The 18,721-nt window shown below is 36.7% G+C and overlaps 1 protein-coding gene across 2 annotated transcripts in view; it reads left to right on the top strand.

Moving 5' to 3' along the window:
- The window catches only part of LOC110094120 (acyl-CoA thioesterase 2), an 86,981-nt gene that overhangs the window by 58,840 nt on the left and 9,420 nt on the right, over positions 1 to 18,721 (top strand). The window contains exons 10-14 of one of the 2 annotated variants that reach the window (XM_028696237.1): positions 7,485 to 7,547; positions 7,630 to 7,685; positions 9,118 to 9,213; positions 9,316 to 9,372; positions 9,436 to 9,568. In XM_028696237.1, the coding sequence (XP_028552070.1) occupies positions 7,485 to 7,547; positions 7,630 to 7,685; positions 9,118 to 9,213; positions 9,316 to 9,372; positions 9,436 to 9,478 (315 nt within the window). In that variant the 3' untranslated portion in view covers positions 9,479 to 9,568. Of the gene's footprint in view, positions 1 to 7,484; positions 7,548 to 7,629; positions 7,686 to 9,117; positions 9,214 to 9,315; positions 9,373 to 9,435; positions 9,569 to 18,721 lie in introns of those variants that run through there. The other variant, XM_028696236.1, reaches the window with a different exon arrangement.

Raw genomic sequence — 18,721 nt, 5'->3', positions numbered from 1 at the left:
GGGTTTAGGAGGTGCAAGGAAGTGAGAGGAGAGATTTAGAGAGAGAAAATCCCTCTCTTCTCAATTTTGGAGAGAGAAAGAGAGTGTAATTTTTCTCTCTCTCTAGGGAAGGAATTTGGAGGTATGGTGGAGAGGGAAGGTGCTTGGGGTGGAGATGGAGCTATTTATGAAGATATTTCACTCTCATTCTAGAGAGAGAAAATTTTCTCTCTCTAGGTTAGAGAGAGAAAGTGATGAATGAAAAAATTTTTTTGTTGGATTGGTGTAGGAGGTGTATAGGGAAGGAATTTGGAGGTATGGTGGAGAGGGAAGGTGCTTGGGGTGGAGATGGAGCTATTTATGAAGATATTTCACTCTCATTCTAGAGAGAGAAAATTTTCTCTCTCTAGGTTAGAGAGAGAAAGTGATGAATGAAAAAATGTTTTTGTTGGAATGGTGTAGGAGGTGTAGGGAAGTATTTTTTGTGAAAGGTAGTGGGTGGTTTGGTGAGTGGATGGGGAGATATAAAAAATTAGGGTTAGGGTTTGGTGTAGGTTTTGAGAAAAAGGGTTGGAGGAGGAAGAAGAAGATGAAGGAAAGGAAGGAGAAGAGAGGGGAGGAAGAAAATTGAAGGAAATGAAAGGAAATTTGGAGGGATGAAGAAAGAAAAAGAAAAATGGGGAAGAGGAAGAAGAGGGAAGGAAGAAGAAGAAGGAGAAGAATGGAGAATGGAGGAAGAAGAAGAAGAAAGAAGAGAAAGGAGAGATTTTACCTTGCTTGGAGGAGGGAAGAGAGGCCGTCGGCTTCTTGCGGCGTGAGAGCGAAGGGGGCGACGGGTTGGAGCGTGAAATGATCGTGAAAGTGAGGAGGGGGTTCGGTCATAAGAGGGTTATGAGGGTTTATGAGGGGTATTTTAGGGATTTTTGAGTTTTTTTTTATTAAAGAAAAATCTTTTTTTTTAAGAAATAAGACTCTCTTTCTTTCCCTCTCTTTCTAATTTTTTTTTAATTATATTGCACAATAAAAAGAAATTTTTAATCATGCATCGAGTGGGTCGTCGCGTCGTCGCTCGCACAAGTCGTCGTCTCAATTCGCGCGCCCAAAATTTAATTTTTCGCCGACCGGCGACCCCCACCGATATGGGTGTCGATCTTAGCTGTTTCCGTTGCTCTGGACGCATCGGCGCTGTCCGTTTTGCGAACGGAGGTCATCTCGGCGATTTTTTTGAATTTTTGGCGACACACGTCGGGTGAGTTTTTTTTTTGCGCGGTTTCGAGCTCTTTCGCTTTTGAAACCCTCCTTGCACGGTCGACTCGACCCCGACACTAGTATGAGGGTCAACATGAATATACAAAATTCAGATAAATCTCGAATGATATCAGCAATATATAAGAGAAATACTGCATCTATGCATGATTGCGATAGAAAAAGATGTTTAGCAGTTACAAAAATGCCAAGAACTAAGGTGATAGTGGCGGCAAAAGAAGAATAGAACAAGTAACAATGCTGTATACTACCATCAATCTACAAAGTGATACTTTAAGAACCTGAGTATGATGTACTCTATCACTATCCCATAGATCTCTACTTGACCAAGAGCAAATATATCAAATACACTGAAGATTACAAATGTATCTAAAGACCCATAAAAACATAGAGATAGACTCTGGAGATCTACAGAATAAGAATTTTAGTGTGACATCCAAGCAAATTTTTGGAGATCCACTGAATGAAAAACTTAGTGTGACATCTAGGGAAAATATCTGGAGATCCATAGGGTCAATCAGTATACAACAAATATGGTTCGCCCTAGACGCGTACCATATTTGTTGAGGTGCTTTTGTTGACCTTTGCTGTAGTATGCAGAGAACAAAAAATGCCTTAAAATGATTACTTGTCTAAAGCCTTACTCATATCTCTGCTGAAATCACGTCCCTAGTTTGCAAACGGCGTCGCTGTCAGCAAGCCCATGCCTCGCGTGCATAATCTCCGGTCTGTTTGCATCGTTAAAACGAACCCAAAGCTCACATTCTCGATTCCTTCTGAAATCCACATTTCCCTCAACTTAACCCCCATGACTCAAAGCTCCCTCTCTGCCGCAACTCCAAGCCTCCTCCAACCTTTCCTACATGAGATCCGAACTACTTTAGTTCACTGCTGATCTTCCCCCTCCAACCTCTTCTACCCGTCATCCCACTCTGTCGAATCCGGGCCTCAAGCCCAAAGCTGACACTGGTCTTTCTTCGTTGACGATATCACTTTCCTGTGCGAAGAGATCCTGTCGCTACACCTCTACCTTCGACCACATCTTGTCGCAGATCCATTCGACCCCTCTATTGGTTTCCCTTCCATTCGATCCCTTTGGTCCAGAGAGAGAGAGAAAGATAGATAGATAGATAGAGAGAGAGAGAGAGAGAGAGAGAGAGAGATTCTTCCCCATATCTCCTCACCAAGGCCTTGCCTCTGTCGATCCATCCACGCCATTTCGTAGCTCTTCCCCAACCGAACTGAAATTCCTTCTTCCCGTAGACGACGCCTTCCTCCTGAACTCTACCCTTGCCGATGCCTTCGACAACTTTCGCTTCTTGTCTGATCGGCAGTAGCAACGGGAGCTCGCTATTTAGGTAACTTTCTCCCTTTCGTTCACTTCTTCGGCCAAATCCAGGTAAAATAGAGGGTTTAATGTGCTTTTAATAGGATTTATCATAAATCTTGCTCAATCCTGTATAAATCCTGATGCAAAATTTATATAAATCCTATCCAAATCTTGCATTAATCCTATTTAATAGGATTTAATTGAATCCTGCCTAGATGATGCATAAATCCTATATCAAAATCCTGCTGTTTGACGGGTTTAGCTCAGATCTTGCATAAGTCATGTTAATCCTTATCAAATATTGTACAAATCATATATAGTTTCTTTTAAATTTTAGCTAATTATTTTTAATTATAATTAATAATAATTATTATTAAATTTAATTATAATTAATTATAAATAAATATTTAATTATATTTAATCATTATTAATAATAATTAGTTTTAATATTAATTATATTTAATTTTAATTAATTATAAAAAAAGAGAATGCTCCTCTCACCTCGATCTATGAGCCAACACTATCGTCACCAACCATCGCGAATGTATAATGCTCTCTAAACTTAAGAAAACCTATTTTGGTGCTTGCAACGTGACGAACAATCACCTATGCACGCTTTTCTTTAGCGTGGTAAGAGGGAATTCATTGCGATGCTTGCGACAAGGTGGACAATCTACTAAAACCTCGTTTCAAATGTTAGCAGCACACCGAATAAAACCAACCCATGCACGCTTTTTTCTAGCGTGGTGGGAAGGGAACCCGGTGTGACGCTTACGGCTAGTCGGGACATATATAAAACTGTGCATTTCAAACAGGTGCCTGAAAACCCATGCACGCCTTTCTCTGGCGTGGTCGGGGACGAAGACTTTTGGCCTCGGTGTCATTCGACACTACTCCTGCACGCTTTCCTCTAGCGTGGCGAGAGGCCCAGTTTTTTATAGTTTCTCCTAAATCGGGGAGACGCTGGGAGGCTGCTGAAATTCCGCCTAAGGATGCGTAAAACTTGGACAAACAGGGACCTCAATTTGAACTCAAAAGAACAAAATAATGTACTTCATTTAGATTCAATTCAAGCTTCAAACAAGTTAAATGCAAACCTGAGTAACTAAAACTAAAGGCTTAAATTAAACTCAAATCAAACTTGATAAATACTAGATTTAACTAAACAAGACTATTTGAGACATGAACTTGCAAGCATTTGACTCAAATCCGAGTGAACTCAATGTAACTACATGGGACATTGAACTTGAACCTGATGAGGAAACTTGAAAAAGTTGATTTGAATGAAAAGAACAACAAGGGACCTAAGTGAACTGCAATCGACTTGGGTTTGTACATTGAACTAGACTTGGACTCAAATGAAACAAAATTGAACATTAACTCGAGCTCGATTTGGACAACAAATACTTGAATTTTAATAAGGAACTTGAATAAATGAAAGGAGCAAGATCTTGGTTTAAGTAGTGATATGAAAACTCCAATGGAGTGATAAGGAGTTATCACTTCAATTTGGATGCAAACCCTAGTTAAGAAAGGTCTAAATCATTTAAATCTTATGCAAGTAAACAATAACTTGTAGTGGACAATGAAGTTGCAAATACAACTTGCTTACAAGTGATGACGAAACTCAAGCATTTGAGTGATTCAGAATAATTGCCATGGTTACAAAGACATGAATATACTAATTCTCTTGCAAGCAACAATAGTGGATGAGTTGCAAATGCGAAGAATTCCTTTTTAGATGTAAAAAGGGGAATTGTCATGCATATGATGTTCTACCTATGAATAAAATGCAAACATCCATGAGTGACAATGGATTACTCATTAAATACATAAGGGTTTGCATACAAATCAAAGTAGCAAATTCATGGTGAATATGGCTTATGCGCAAACAGAAAGGAAATTAACTTGCAATGCATGCGATGATGTGACTATATCAACCTCCAAATGAATATCATACACGTCAGATAAAAAAAATAGTGGTCGACGCACAAGTCCCTCACAGATGAAGGAGGCTGATGTGTAACAAGCATTATGACATCTTGCTAGCCAACATTTACAAACAGTAGAGGGATTCAACATACGACAAATCGTTGATGAAAGGTGTATTCGAAAGGTCAAAGCAAACATAATTATCATGCAACCAACGTCACTTGATTTTGATGTGTATGGAATTTACAAGAGTCATGTAAGAGGATGTGAAAGTCCCTTACAATCAATATCAACCACTCGTGGAAGAATGTAACAGTTCTCTGTGAACAATGAGGGCTAACATGCAATGGTTATGATGATTCCTTTATACGAATGCATCATACTGTCCACAAACAATAAAGACAAGTATACAACAAGAACTCTAGCCCCCCCTCCTGCAAATAATGGTGGAGAATAGGTTACATATGCAAGCTCCCACGAACTGCTACGAAAGATCGGCAGAAGCAGATGGTTTGTAGCAAATTTAAATACCTACGAACCATCGTAGGAAGCCTCTAATGTAAAGTATTATCTATGAACCATCGCAGAAGCTCATGATGAATGCAACATCTACAAGAAAAAGCAGGAGATTCGTTAGTGCACTACAACCCGACTGCAGAAAGCAACAAGCAGTGCATGACAGCCTACCTGTACAAAGCAGCAAATAACTCAATTCATAAGCTACTACAACACGCCACCAAATCCGCAACATTCATGCAAGCAAACAGAAGACATGTACGAGCTTCCAAGTATATCATCACATTCAAATGATCAATGATACACATTCAAAAATGCCCCGCACATGCACCGTAATTTGCATACACATAGGTACACAAAGGGGTAAATGCAATTATAAAACTTGCATAGGCCCCGACGAACATGTTATAAGTAAACACGTGACGTCTAGGAAAACTGTGCGGGTCAATAAGTGAATTCAAGTTCGAACCTGATCCTTCTATGCAGATCAATAGGATTCGACTAAGGTTCGAACCATCAAATAAATATACGGTGGTGGCGACTTGTATATTTCTCTTAATACATTGATATTAGGCATTCAAGACCTATAACAATGAGAATTCACTAATAAAGGTACAAAGCCTATGATGAACCCGATCTTCTGTCGACAACTCGACAAAGTTGACAAAGTTTAATCAATGAATAATCTCATACACCCCGATGATGGCCGTTTTGAATGCTTACCTCAAAAGGAGGGTTCCATTTCAAATATTTCAATAATGTAACCCATAATCCAAACTCCAAAAAATTTCTAAAATCCAAAATATTTAAAAATGAAAATTAATCCATCAAACTATTTAAAGCAAAATTCATCTATCTTCCGCAACAGTTTGCCGAGGTGGACAAATTCGAATATAATTTCAGCTCACACAGAGCTAAATGCATGGTCGAAAATATTACTAGGATCTATTCTCAAACAATCTCTTGCCTATAAGGACGTGATACGTGTCTTATAAATGACGTTTTTGCCTCTAAATGGCACCGTATGATAAACGGTTATGACCCGGGGCCCTCTGATTCAAGTAGTTTTTCCACCAAATGACACCACGAGATAGCGGTTACGGCCAGAGCCAATACGTTCCTTAGTGGCATCAAATCCTTGAGACATAAATCAATAGAATATGATCGATAGGGCACAAAGCTTTCTGTTAGCTAAGGTGGATTCAAATTTGTCCCCTTAGACAAACATCCAACTAGGTTTACAAGGTGCCCTTGAACGAAGCAACCCATGGCTGCCGATGAGGATCCTTCTGTCAAGTTGGGTCGACTACCTCTTCTGACTAAGTAGACCAGGAACCACGATAGCCTGGGACGATGGAACTATGGGATCTTGATCGGGTTCATCATCCATTCCCCTACCATCCGCTAAAGGGGTGAAATTTCTATTTTAAATATCAAACTTTTCAAATTCTCAACTTCAAACCTAATTCCCAAATCCAAACCTGTGCTGCTACTATACGTCTGCTACTACGTATCTATGGATACAACATATCTGATTGACGACTAGCCTTAATCGAAAGTTCTCTCTTGTTATCGGGAGGGGTAATTAACTTTAAGGGCTCGCGCCTATAGGAAACCATAACTCAGATCATAAAGTCATCGCAAAATGAGGGCTAAGTATCTGGGTAGTGTCTTATCTGCAAACCCATATGCCTTCCCAAAATTTACCCTGGAACTTAATTCCATTAAAACTCCCTCTGACAGAGAAAGCAAGCTGATGGAGGCCGGAGCCGAATTTTTGGAGCCCACATATGAACAAATGGGTTGCCTTCTATCTTATCTATCTCAGACAGAACATACCGATTTATGTTCTCAAAACATGCCAACTGGAATTTGTTCAATTTGTTCGGTTTGGGTTTCCTGAAATGAAATTCAGAGTTCACTCTTAATTATGGATTAAAATGGAGTGCCCTGATCCGTTATCTTAATTCTAGATCCAATCTACAACCCATACCCTTTATTTTGATTATGGATTAATTTAGTGGTTCTAGTTCAAAATCCATATTCTGGACTTTGGAGTGAATTACAGAAGCCTGAAGCAAGTGATTTGATTTCTTAGTCTGTGCTGTACCCAAATTCATATAAAAAAGTGAATTAATATTGGGCTGAACTTAACTGTCCAAATAGTGTAGTATACCTCAGCTAGCTGGTTTCAATGCGTTTATATACTCTCCTATTTTCAGGCCTTCTAAAACTTTTAGGTTTTTTGTAATAGTTACTTTAAATTTGTATATATTTAACAATTTTATGATGTCTTTCTCTATTACTTTTTTGTAACTAGTTTCTAACTAGTAGTCTATGTATGCATTTGGTTATATGTAATTATTGTTACTTGGTTTCACCGTATACTCTTTTCTATATACACTGAAACTATATAATATCTTTAGTATTACTTACATAAGGTTCACGGCTTATTTGGTAGAAAGAAGAGGTAGGTTTTGAACATCAAGACGCGTCGATGCCCAATGTTCCTGCTCCAGAGACCGTATGCAACCTAACTTTATACCACTTTTATTTAGCTCTGATGCCAATATTCCTGCTCCATTACGTAGTGCATTCTCATGCAGTTACCATCAATGGAAGAGCTACGAGAGAAACGGCTCACTGATCCTCGTCTTCCCATGTAACTTTCATGCCAGCTAATTAGTTTTGTTGTGAAGCTTCTTATTTTCTACTTTAACTTTTTTGCATCTTTGAGCAAGTGCTTGACTCCTGGTCATTGATGGTTCAAAAATAAGACCATATGTTTGAACTTTGTGATATAATGTTTGATTCAAATGTGTAACACCCTTTTAGAGCTCTTAGTTTTATCCATTTGTGCTATAGATTAATAAGTTCTCTAATGCCTTAAAATTATCACTGATGCTCTCAGTGCTATTTCATTCCGAACATACCGCTACATAGGAATGGAGAGGGAATTGCGCAATGAGGAGAAGCTGGGCTTCGTGGGCTAAACCTGCTGTGTGGAGTGGCTAGAGAAGAGAGCTGAGTATGAGCTGCAGGTCTTGGGATTGCGAGCTGCTGTACTTGCGATATGGTGAGGAAGGGAGGGAGCTGAAGGCTGGTTCTTTCGGGCATAGTGGTGAAATTGTAGGAAGCAGAAGCGGGTATATGAGGAAAATGTTTGGCAGTTTGGCCGAGAAAAGAGGGAAGTGAATGAGAGAATGGGAATGAGGCCGAGGGACTTTAGGTAGGGACTCTGTCTTTTTATATGTATATTGTATTTATGAAGAATGGCTGAGTGCAATATTTAGGTGGCTCTGCCGGCATTTGAGCAGGATTTTGGCAGGTGATGAGGTAGGGAGTGGCACAAGAGGATTTAAATAATGATTTTTTTTTTAAATATAAACATATATATCTATACAATTAATTAATGTATATTTAAATTGAATGAAATATAATGTGATAAAATTAATACTATCATTCTTCATTTAGAATGGAACTATACATTTACTTCTGAGTTTTACACGAAGCTGTCATCGGAGATGGATGTAAGAGGATAGTAAAATACTATATTATGGTGATGTGGCAAGTTATAAATATGCTACTGTATTTTATCTTTTATGCCAGCGTAAATACTTAAATATATGGTGCGTCAAACCACCTTCATCATATGCAATATATCTTTTGTATGCACATTTGGTGTCTCTTTCAGGAATTACCTTTGATGTCATTCTTTACTTTTTTAAGAACTATTTTCTTAATCTGGTTTAAATCTTCTTGCTCCATCTTTTTATTGAGAGATGATGCATTAGAACTTCTTTTAGTGAACTTTCGAACTTCTACGTCTATGAATAAGTGCAGGATTGGAAAATTTAATTTTTCTGTTATTTAAATTGTTATTTCTTGTTTCTTTTATGTTGAAAGTCCTAAACAAAAGCATGGGCTTAGGCTTATTGAATCAGTTAAATTTATTGTGGACATAAATCGTTTTGTTAGCAGGGAGAGAATAGTTAGTTTACATTGATATTGAATTATTGATGAATCCTCTTTCTTTTCTTTTGATTTCAAAAGCTCACGCTTTAGTGTATCAGCCTAATTGTTATTTTTGGCAGACACTACCGAAATGATGTTGCTAGAAGAAAATTTGTTCCTTGGCCTATCGAGCTAAGATTTTGTGCATCAAACTCCGCAAGACAAACGAAAACAAGGTCAAATCTCGTACCTCTTGTTCTCAGTTTTATTAGTAGGTAGTTCATGATGTCATTTCTTTGCTTTGTATAACTTCCTCATTAATGTCTGTATTGGTTTAGATTGAACTATTGGTTTAGAGCAAGAGGGAAACTTTCAGATGATCAAGCTTTGCATAGGTATGCTTTTTGAGTTTATATTTTATTTATTTATTTATTTTTAACTATTTTGTCTCTTAATAGGACACAATGGAGAAAAAAGATTCATATAGTCGATCCCACGTAGTGGGAAAAAGGCTTGATGTTATTGTTATGTTATTTTTAACTCTGGCCCATCCCCTGATCATCAGTATTGTTAAGACTATAGAACCCTAGTTGGAAACTTTCCTGATAAGATACTTTATATGTTTCTAATGGTCTTCATGTATCATAATAATCTTGCGTTTGAACCTGGTGGCCCGTTGTTAATAGTTTGACTCTTGCACTGATGGGCATCTTAAATATTTTATCCTGTGGTATAAGGTTGAATTTGATATGATTCAAGGTCAGAGGATGACGGACAGAGAAAGGTATAACATAATTTGGAGAGACGGGTTGGTGAAATAAAGATAATGATTACTTGGAGAGGCCTCCAACTTCAGGGACTTGGATCCACTTTTGCATCATATTGAGGGCTCTTAAAGTGTAGAGCCTTGGGAGTGCAAAATTCAGCGCCAGTAGCAACTGATCTACAACCTTACATTTTTACCTTAAACTGATTTATTCTCTTAACTTGTCTTTTGATGGCATTTAACTGGTATGGAGTCATGGTTCTATCGAGTGGCTAAGTATCATTGTGCTCGAGATAGGCCATACCTTGTAATGGACTGATGGCTAGAGTTTCCTTTGCCAATACCTGGTGGTGTGATGTAGACAAAAGGGGAGTCAACTCAAGCCCAAAATAATTTGATTTTTGGGCTGATGGCTAGAGTTTCCTTTGCCAATACCTGGTGGTGTGATGTAGACAAAAGGGGAGTCAACTCAAGCCCAAAATAATTTGATTTTTGGCTTCCCTCGAGTTTACAAGCTCAATCAAATTTTAGCTGGAATTTAGCTCATTTATGAGCTGATCTTTAGTTCATTTATTGAACTAAGGATTAGCTCATTATTAGCTAAGTTTTAGTTCATAGTTATCTTTAATTAAATGTAATTTTATGTCTTTAATTAAGTTTGTCTCTTGGAATTCCAAAATGGCTTTTGGAATTCTAAGAGGTTTGTTTCCCATGCCATGGCTCCTTAGCTTCCACAGTGGGCTGCTGTTTTCCGTGCATGGCCCCTTGGTTTTCACGGTGGCTGTTGGTTTTCCGAGCTAGGGGGGTTTTCCCATGGCTTTGGCGCCTCGGTTTCGTGCGGCTCCTTTGGTTCCCGTGGTTGCTCCTTTGGTTCCTGGGCTGGGCTGTTTTTCCGTGAAAAGCATGGGGGGATTTTCGTGCTTGTGTTGCTTGGATTCTTGTGTGAATTCAATATCGTGTCCTTTTGTATTCCCCCTTTCATATCTATAAATATGAGGGGTTTGTTATGTTTAAAAAAAGTGAATGATAAGTTATTTTTGGAAGCTATAACCTGCGGGTTTGCTTGGAGAAGCTTGCGAGCTTTGTCCATCTTCTTTTCTCACCCCCTCCGGAAATCTTGCGAGCTCTTTCCACCCTTCTTCTCGGACTTCTAACCTCTTTCTTACCTCCGCAAGTTTACACCCCACATGTATCCTTCTTCTCTAAGTAAAGTAAGTTTAGAGTGTCTTTGATTTCGATTTGAGTTCGAAAGTCGTTTAATTACTATTTGTAGTTGTCGGTTTGTTTGTTTTAATTTCTAAGTCTGTCTTAGATTTGAAATTTAAGAGTTTGTTCTTCCGCTCGTCGTATTCTCCCCTTTTTGAGCGCGTCGTGTCGTTCCCTTTCCTCTTGTGCCGGCGGAGGTCTTCGGGTGCCCCATCCTCCGGATTTATTGGCCCGCATCATTTGGTATCAGAGAAAGTTAGGAAGTCCTAGGTTTTAGATTTGGTTGTCAAGTTTTGTTTTGTCAAGTCAAGTCTTGTCGTGAGTCGTATAGGAGAAGTTTTTTTGAGTCAGTTAAAAAAATGGAAAATAACAAAAAAATGGCTTCATTCGTGAAATAAATCAATCAAGATAATCCTGATGTCCCTCTTCCGTTGGACAGATGGATTCCTACAGAAGGCGATTCAACTGATCCACTTCAAGACTGTCTATACAAGCTTCAATATCACTTGTTCTTATGTGATCAAAAATTCGAGAAGTGGAAGAGATATCTAAAAAGGCAGTTCGAGAAAGAGCAGGAAGAAATTTTAAAGAAATTTGAAGATAAGATCAAAGAGCTGGATGCACAGTATTCACCTCCTCAAGAGAACCAAAAGCTAACTCATCGAGAGATGAGTTCTCAAGAAGGAGAGTCTGATGTAGACAAAGGAGGTGTCAACTCAAGCCCAAAATAATTTGATTTTTGGCTTCCCTCGAGTTTACAAGCTCCATCAAATTTGTGCTGGAATTTAGCTCATTTATGAGCTGGTCTTTAGTTCATTTATTGAACTAAGGGTTAGCTCATTATTAGCTAAGTTTTAGTTCATAGTTATCTTTAATTAAATGTAATTTTTATGTCTTTAATAAAGTTTGTCTCTTGGAATTCCAAGAAGTTTTGTTTCCCATGCCACGGCTCCTTGGCTTTCATGGTGGGCTGCTGTTTTCCGTGCATGGCCCCTTGGTTCTCACGGTGGCTGTTGGTTTTCCGAGCTGGGGGGGTTTTCCTGTGGCTTTGGCGCCTCGGTTCCGTGCGGCTCCTTTGGTTCCCGTGGTTGCTCCTTCGGTTCCTGGGCTAGACTGTTTTTCCATGAAAAGCATGGGGGGATTTCCGTGCTTGTGTTGCTTGGATTCTTGTGTGAATTCAATGTCGTGTCCTTTTGTATTCCCCCTTTCATACCTATAAATATGAGGGGTTTGTTATGTTTTAAAAAAGTAAATGATAAGTTATTTTTGGAAGCTATAACCTACGGGTTTGCTTGGAGAACCTTGCGAGCTTTGTCCATCTTCTTTTCTCATCCCCTCCGGAAATCTTGCGAGCTCTTTCCACCCTTTTTCTCGGGCTTCTAACCTCTTTCGTCTCTCTGCAAGTTTACACCCCACCTATATCCTTCTTCTCTAAGTAAAGTAAGCTTAGAGTGTCTTTGATTTCGATTTGAGTTTGAAAGTCGTTTAATTACTATTTGTAGTTGTCGGTTTGTTTGTTTTAATTTCTAAGTCTGTCTTAGATTTGAAATGTAAGAGTTTGTTCTTCCACTAGTCGTATTCTCCCCTTTTTTAGCGCGTCGTGTCATTTCCTTTCCTCTTGTGCCGGCGGAGGTCCTCGGGTGCCCCATCCCCCGGATTTATTGGCCCGCATCATGGTGACTGGATGCACTCCTCGGTAACACCCAACAACGAACATCTGAAGGGACACTAACTAGTTGGTTAAGAAAATAGCCTCTTTTCTTGCAAAAATAATCCCTTTTAAGCTCCTTTACAAGAAATCTAAACCTAAAATTGAGGCACATCTTCTCTCTTATTCTTCCTCTTCACTCGTTGATTGTTCAACATATGTCTAATAGTTAATTCTACTAAGGGTTGATTTTAGTTGATGACTATAGGCGTGAAAATAGGACAAATTAAAATCAGTTTTCTTTAACCAAATTTAATTCATTTATGTAGGATGCTGAGAAAATAGCAATCCCCTTTTCTATCGAGGAGAAGATGAAAAAAGTTTTTTGGCAATTTAAAATTGCATGATATACTTCTATTTATGGAGAAAGTTTTGTGTAAACTTCTCAAAAGTATCATATTTCTAGAGAGATCTTACAAAGCAAATGCATCTAGCTAACACCACACCTGTTCTGTCCAAAAATTCTAATTAGGGGAAGGCTTAAGAGCATCAAAATGTCACACCCCCATTTTGAGCCCCTCCGGTTAACCAGAAGGCTTAATAGAGGCAAACAATCTAGTCAGATACACTTTTTACAAATACCATCCTAATTTTATTAATTAGGATTGAAAGAGTGAAAATTTGTCTGTCTTGATCGACACAAAAGATAATTTCGCTTCACAATCATTTAATAGATCCATCATATGCATTGAATCGGAAGTGTGTACAAGTAAAATCATCAAATGACTGAGCTAGTGAGCTTATAAATAAACTTTAAATATAAATTCATATGTACAATGCAATACACATCTTTTTTTTTATACCGTATCCAAAATTGTACACCCAGAAAGCTATTGTATAGGGTAACTTGATCATCTTTCTACTACTCTGCTTTCTCCTTTCATTTCCCTATAATCACAATTATAATATATGATAAGCTCAAAGCTCAGTGGAATATGCATTTTAATTTAAAATTCAAACATGAAAGAAAAACATATAACATGTTATGTCGATCCTATGAACTAATATAAGTATTTATCTTCATAAATACAACTAGCATAATACAACACTTTTAGATCAAGACATGTTTTGATGATTTTGTGAGTAAAAGACTTGATTATAAACAATGAGCGTGAATATTTATAAAGTAGGGAAGCATATCTATAAAGTGTCAAATAGTTTATTGCACTATTCAAATTAATTGCTTCTATGTAATTACTTTTTTTTTCTTCTCATTTTATACTAATCATTTCTTAAAAATGGAATTAAAAATGTCATATAATATTGTGCATTTAAGACCATATTAGATTTTTGTTTAACTTATAATTTTTCAATTGCTAATATCTTATTTAAGAAAATGTTGTGCATCTCATCACTTATAAAAATGGATATAGTACAACCCAGATTGACTATTTTCTTATGAGAAAATTAGATCATTTAGATTGCAAAGATTGTAAAGTTATTCCGAATGAAAATTTATGTACCCAACATCGATTATTAGTTTTGGACTTTAAGATAAAGGGGAAGATAATACAAAATAAAGTAAAACGATGTTCTAGGATTAGATGGGGCATTTAAAGAATATTAACAAAAATATTTTTGAGAGTAAGATTTTAGATCTTAAGATTTTATCTGTGCATGAGGATGCTAATATTATGTGCGAAAAAGTGGCTAGTGATATTAAAACTATTGCAAAAGATTTGTTTGGAGTATCAAAGGGAGAAAGCTCCTAATAGTAAAAATAGTTGGTGGTGGAATCCAAATGTGTAAGAAAAGATTAAGAATAAGAAAATTTGTTATTAAAATTAGTTTAATTTTAAAAATTCTGATAATATGGAAAGATATAAAGAGGATCGTAAAGAATCTAAGAAAGTAATATGCGATGCAAAGACCTCAGCTTTTAGTGATTTATATAATAGACTAAAAAGACGCCAGATGAGTGGAGAATGAGTGTGTTAATTCCTATTTTTAAGAATAAAGGTGATGCACAAGATTGTGTGAATTATAGAGGAATTAAGTTAATGTGTCATAGCTTAAAACTATGGGAGCGAGTTATGGAGCATAGGTTGCGGCATGATACTAATATTTCTCATAATCAATTTGGATTCATGCCGGGTAGGTCGACTATGGAAACCATACATTTATTGAGAGGTTTGATGGAGAAATATAGAAAAAATAAGGAGGATCTACTAATGATATTTATTGAAAGCATATGATAAAGTTCCAAGAGAAGTGCTATGGAGAGTTCTTGAAAAGAAAGGAGTTAATAATTCTTATATTCAAATCATTAAAGATATGTATGCAGTTGCTATTACTCGTGTTCAAACACAAGGTGGTTTGACCAAGTATTTTCCTATTTCAGTTGGGTTACATAAAGGATCAGCCTTAAGCCCATATCTTTTTGCTTTAGTCATGGATGTTCTCACTAGACATTTGCAAGAGGATGTACCTTGGTGTATGCTTTTTGCCGATGATATTCTTCTTGTTGATAAGACAAGAGAGGGAGTTGAAAGTAAACTTGAATTATGGAGGTCAACATTAGAGACTAAAGGTTTTCACTTGAGTAGATCTAAAGCGGAATATATGGAGTGTAATTTTAGTAGTAATAGACCTAGTGAGGGGATTGTGACTTTGGGCGATCAAGTCATTAATAAGAGTACACGTTTTAGATATATTGGATCTATTGTTTAGAGTGATGGTGAAATAGATGAGGATATTATTAGCAGAATTCAACTTGAATGGTTGAAGTGGAGGAATGCATCGGGTTTCTTGTGCGATAGAAAAATCCCCCTCAAACTTAAAAGAAAATTCTATAAGATGGTAGTGAGGCCTGTAATGCTTTATGGTGCTGAATGTTGGCCATTAAAAGAGAAGCATAATGCTATGTTAAGTGTGGCAGAGATGAGGATGCTGAGGTGGATGAGTGGCTTTACCCTTAGAGATAGGATTCGAAATGATCATATACGTGAAAATGTTGGAGTAGCTCCAGTCGAAGATAAGATTAGAGAGAGTCTCCTTAGATAGTTTGGTCACATAAAACGGCGGACTTCCAATGACCCGGTTAGGAGAGTAGAGGTATTAGATTTGACTTATGTTAAGAAAGGTAGAGACAGACCTAAAAAGACTTGGCTAAAAAATATTAGGAATGACTTTTCTTTATTAGATTTAAACGAGAATTTGACCTTTAATACGACACAACGAATAACAAGGATTCATGTAGCATACCCCTCGTAGTGGGATAAAGGCTTGTTGTTGTTGTTGGTCATTATCTAGCTTGTCGACCATGATAACCACGATAAATATTGGCCAACTAGCCTTCCAGTTATTAATGCACCCTTGATTCAAGTTTGGATCATTCCAGCTTTTAAAATCTACAGTCGAAGATCTTTTTTTATTTCCCTATTAAAGCTTAACTTGATAGAATTTTTGCTTGCCACCGCAAGTCATCATAATTTGCCTCATTTTCTCCATGGCATGACCTTTCATAAGCTTTCTTTCTTTTTTATATTAATTTCTTAAGCATTTAAAATTATTTAACATTTTTATGCACATCTTGACATCAACTTGTATCATAATGTATCAAAGGTTTTACCTAGCATATAAGAATTTACATTTAAATGATTAAGCATTCATAATAATTTATTAGGAAATCAAAAGACTTGAATTCTGTGAACATTACATGAATGTATCCTGAATAATTGATATAAGTGAGACAATAAAATTCTTGATATCATCGTTTGTCATCGACATACTCAATATGAAGAAATTTTATAAACATATGTATAACAAGTCAATATACTTACAGAAATTCGCAAACATCAGACCTATGAATAATTTGCTTCTTATATTAGAGATTGAATATCTCACTCCAATTAAAGAATCTCTCTCTAGATGTATTTCATCACTTTTTTCTCTTTGAAACTTCGATCTTCCATAAATAATCTAATAATAATAATTTTCTTAATTCAATTAATGTTATTAAATCATTAACTCAATCTAGTACAAAATAACATTTTTTACCTGAAGAATTTTGATAGTAAACACTTGTAAACTCAAGTGAACCCTACCAAGAATGTGAATTCAGCAATATTCCACACCACAATCTCACACAAAAACAAAAATAACAGCAAGAATCATGTACTAGTGAAGACGAAAATAGCAAGATACAAGCGATCCTCTATTCGAGAGGAGGATCAATCTCTTCAAAGCTCTCTAGATGTCGCTAGAGCCTAAGAACACCAAAAGCACTCAGAAATTAGCCACAAAAAAGATGCCCTAACTCTAATACAAAGTTCTACTTAAAGAAAATATAAGAATAATGCAGAAGGACTAAACAACCCTCACACTAACTCCCTTAGGTAGTGTACTCCACCCCAAGAGAGGCGGGATTTGAAGCCTGCGGACCAGCAGGCTTGCGCCTATTGTATTGCCTAAGCCAGCCCAGGGGTTGGGCCTTGGCCGGCTCGATTGGTCCCTGCCTATCAAATTTCTCCATTCAAGCCTCAAAGCCTATCAGCTCAATTCTAAATCCAACTTTAGGAAATTAACCAAAAATCTGGATTTCTTACCTAAAAAATCCTAGTCATCTTCCTCTTTTTCTTTCTTTCTTCTTCTTCTTTACCTCTTCTTTTTTTATTTTATTTTATTTTTATTTTTATTTTTTATTTTTTATCTTTTCCTCTTCTTTTTTTTTATTTTATTTTTATTTTTTATTTTTTATCTTTTCCTCTTCTTCTTTTCCATATTTCTATTCTCTTTCCCAGCCCTACCCGAGCCTCTTTATTCCATTTGAAGGGTTAGGGAAATGGATAAAGTGCTGCTTAATTAAGGTATTTATTTATTTAGAGATAAAAGGGTTACTTACATATAATGTAATATACTTTTACAAAGCCCATCACAGCCGCAAAATCCCCATCCGCCTTTTCATGTTTTGAAAAGTGGAGATTTCTGAAAGGCTGCAGTACATTAAATTGCTACTGGACAATAGTGGCTGCTACAAATTAAGGAATTAATTTTATACTGTATTACACAAAACGTAGTTGGGACCTAACCTAATTATTTATGCTACTTGTCCTAAAGTGAATCATTTATAAGATGAATGTACGTCAGATTGGAATGTTGGTGGTACTTAAGATATTTATCTGATTGTCCTCCCTATATCTTGCAGAACCATTAAACTTTAATACCACTAGTCATTGTTCTTATTTACATCCCTATTCTTTGTACTGTCGAGTAAAAAAAACCACTAGACTTATCCCATTTAGCCATGTAGGTATAAGTTGATTTTCCATTATTAATGGTTGATCACTATGATTCTCAAAATGAGCAAAATTATACTACATAATTTGACCAATGTACCACTTGTTTTGATGCAAGTATTTGACAATGACCAGACCTCATTCTAGAATTGAGTTCAAGTATTTATTTGGTTGAAAAATGATGAAAGTGAGATTCTATTTCTGAAACTCGCCTCATAAATATGAGAAGTGAAACTCAGTCATGAGAGTTTGGAAGAGTCCTTTTTCTATTTATGCATTAGTAATAAACTAAAATAAGATTAATGGAGGAATGGGTCATATATATTTTTTACTTTTACTCATAAAAATAATATAAAATAGTGAGTTGAAAATGAAACTCATTATAGTCCAAACAAACAAAATTAAGTTCTAAATAAGTTATTTCTGCGATACAAACGAGTATCACTAAAATTCACTTAATAAAACTAACATTCAGAACGCTTCAAGAACTTCCAACTGGCCCATGTCTCTTGTGTAATAAAAAATTTCACCACTTCTGCAATTCTGCATTTAATTAATTCATCTCAAGTCTCCTAGCAGATTATCAGAAAAATGTCATTTGCAAACGACATTAGAGGGGCAGAGAGATCAATGAACACCTGGAACATTATTTTTGGATGAAGGAGCGAACTAAGGATATATGAGACTGTGAGCTTTTCTTAGGAAGGTTTTGAAGATGTTAGGCTTTATGCGGTGTGGGCTCCAAAAATTCGGCCTCGGCCTCCCCGCTTGCGCTTTTCTTTTTATTCGGCGAGGGAGTTTTAACTGAGGTGACACAGACATACATA

The sequence above is a fragment of the Dendrobium catenatum genome, unplaced genomic scaffold, assembly GCF_001605985.2.
Source record: "Dendrobium catenatum unplaced genomic scaffold, ASM160598v2 fragScaff_scaffold_721, whole genome shotgun sequence".
NCBI classification, from domain to species: Eukaryota; Viridiplantae; Streptophyta; class Magnoliopsida; order Asparagales; family Orchidaceae; genus Dendrobium; species Dendrobium catenatum.
This window is presented reverse-complemented; position numbering and strand designations above follow the sequence as displayed.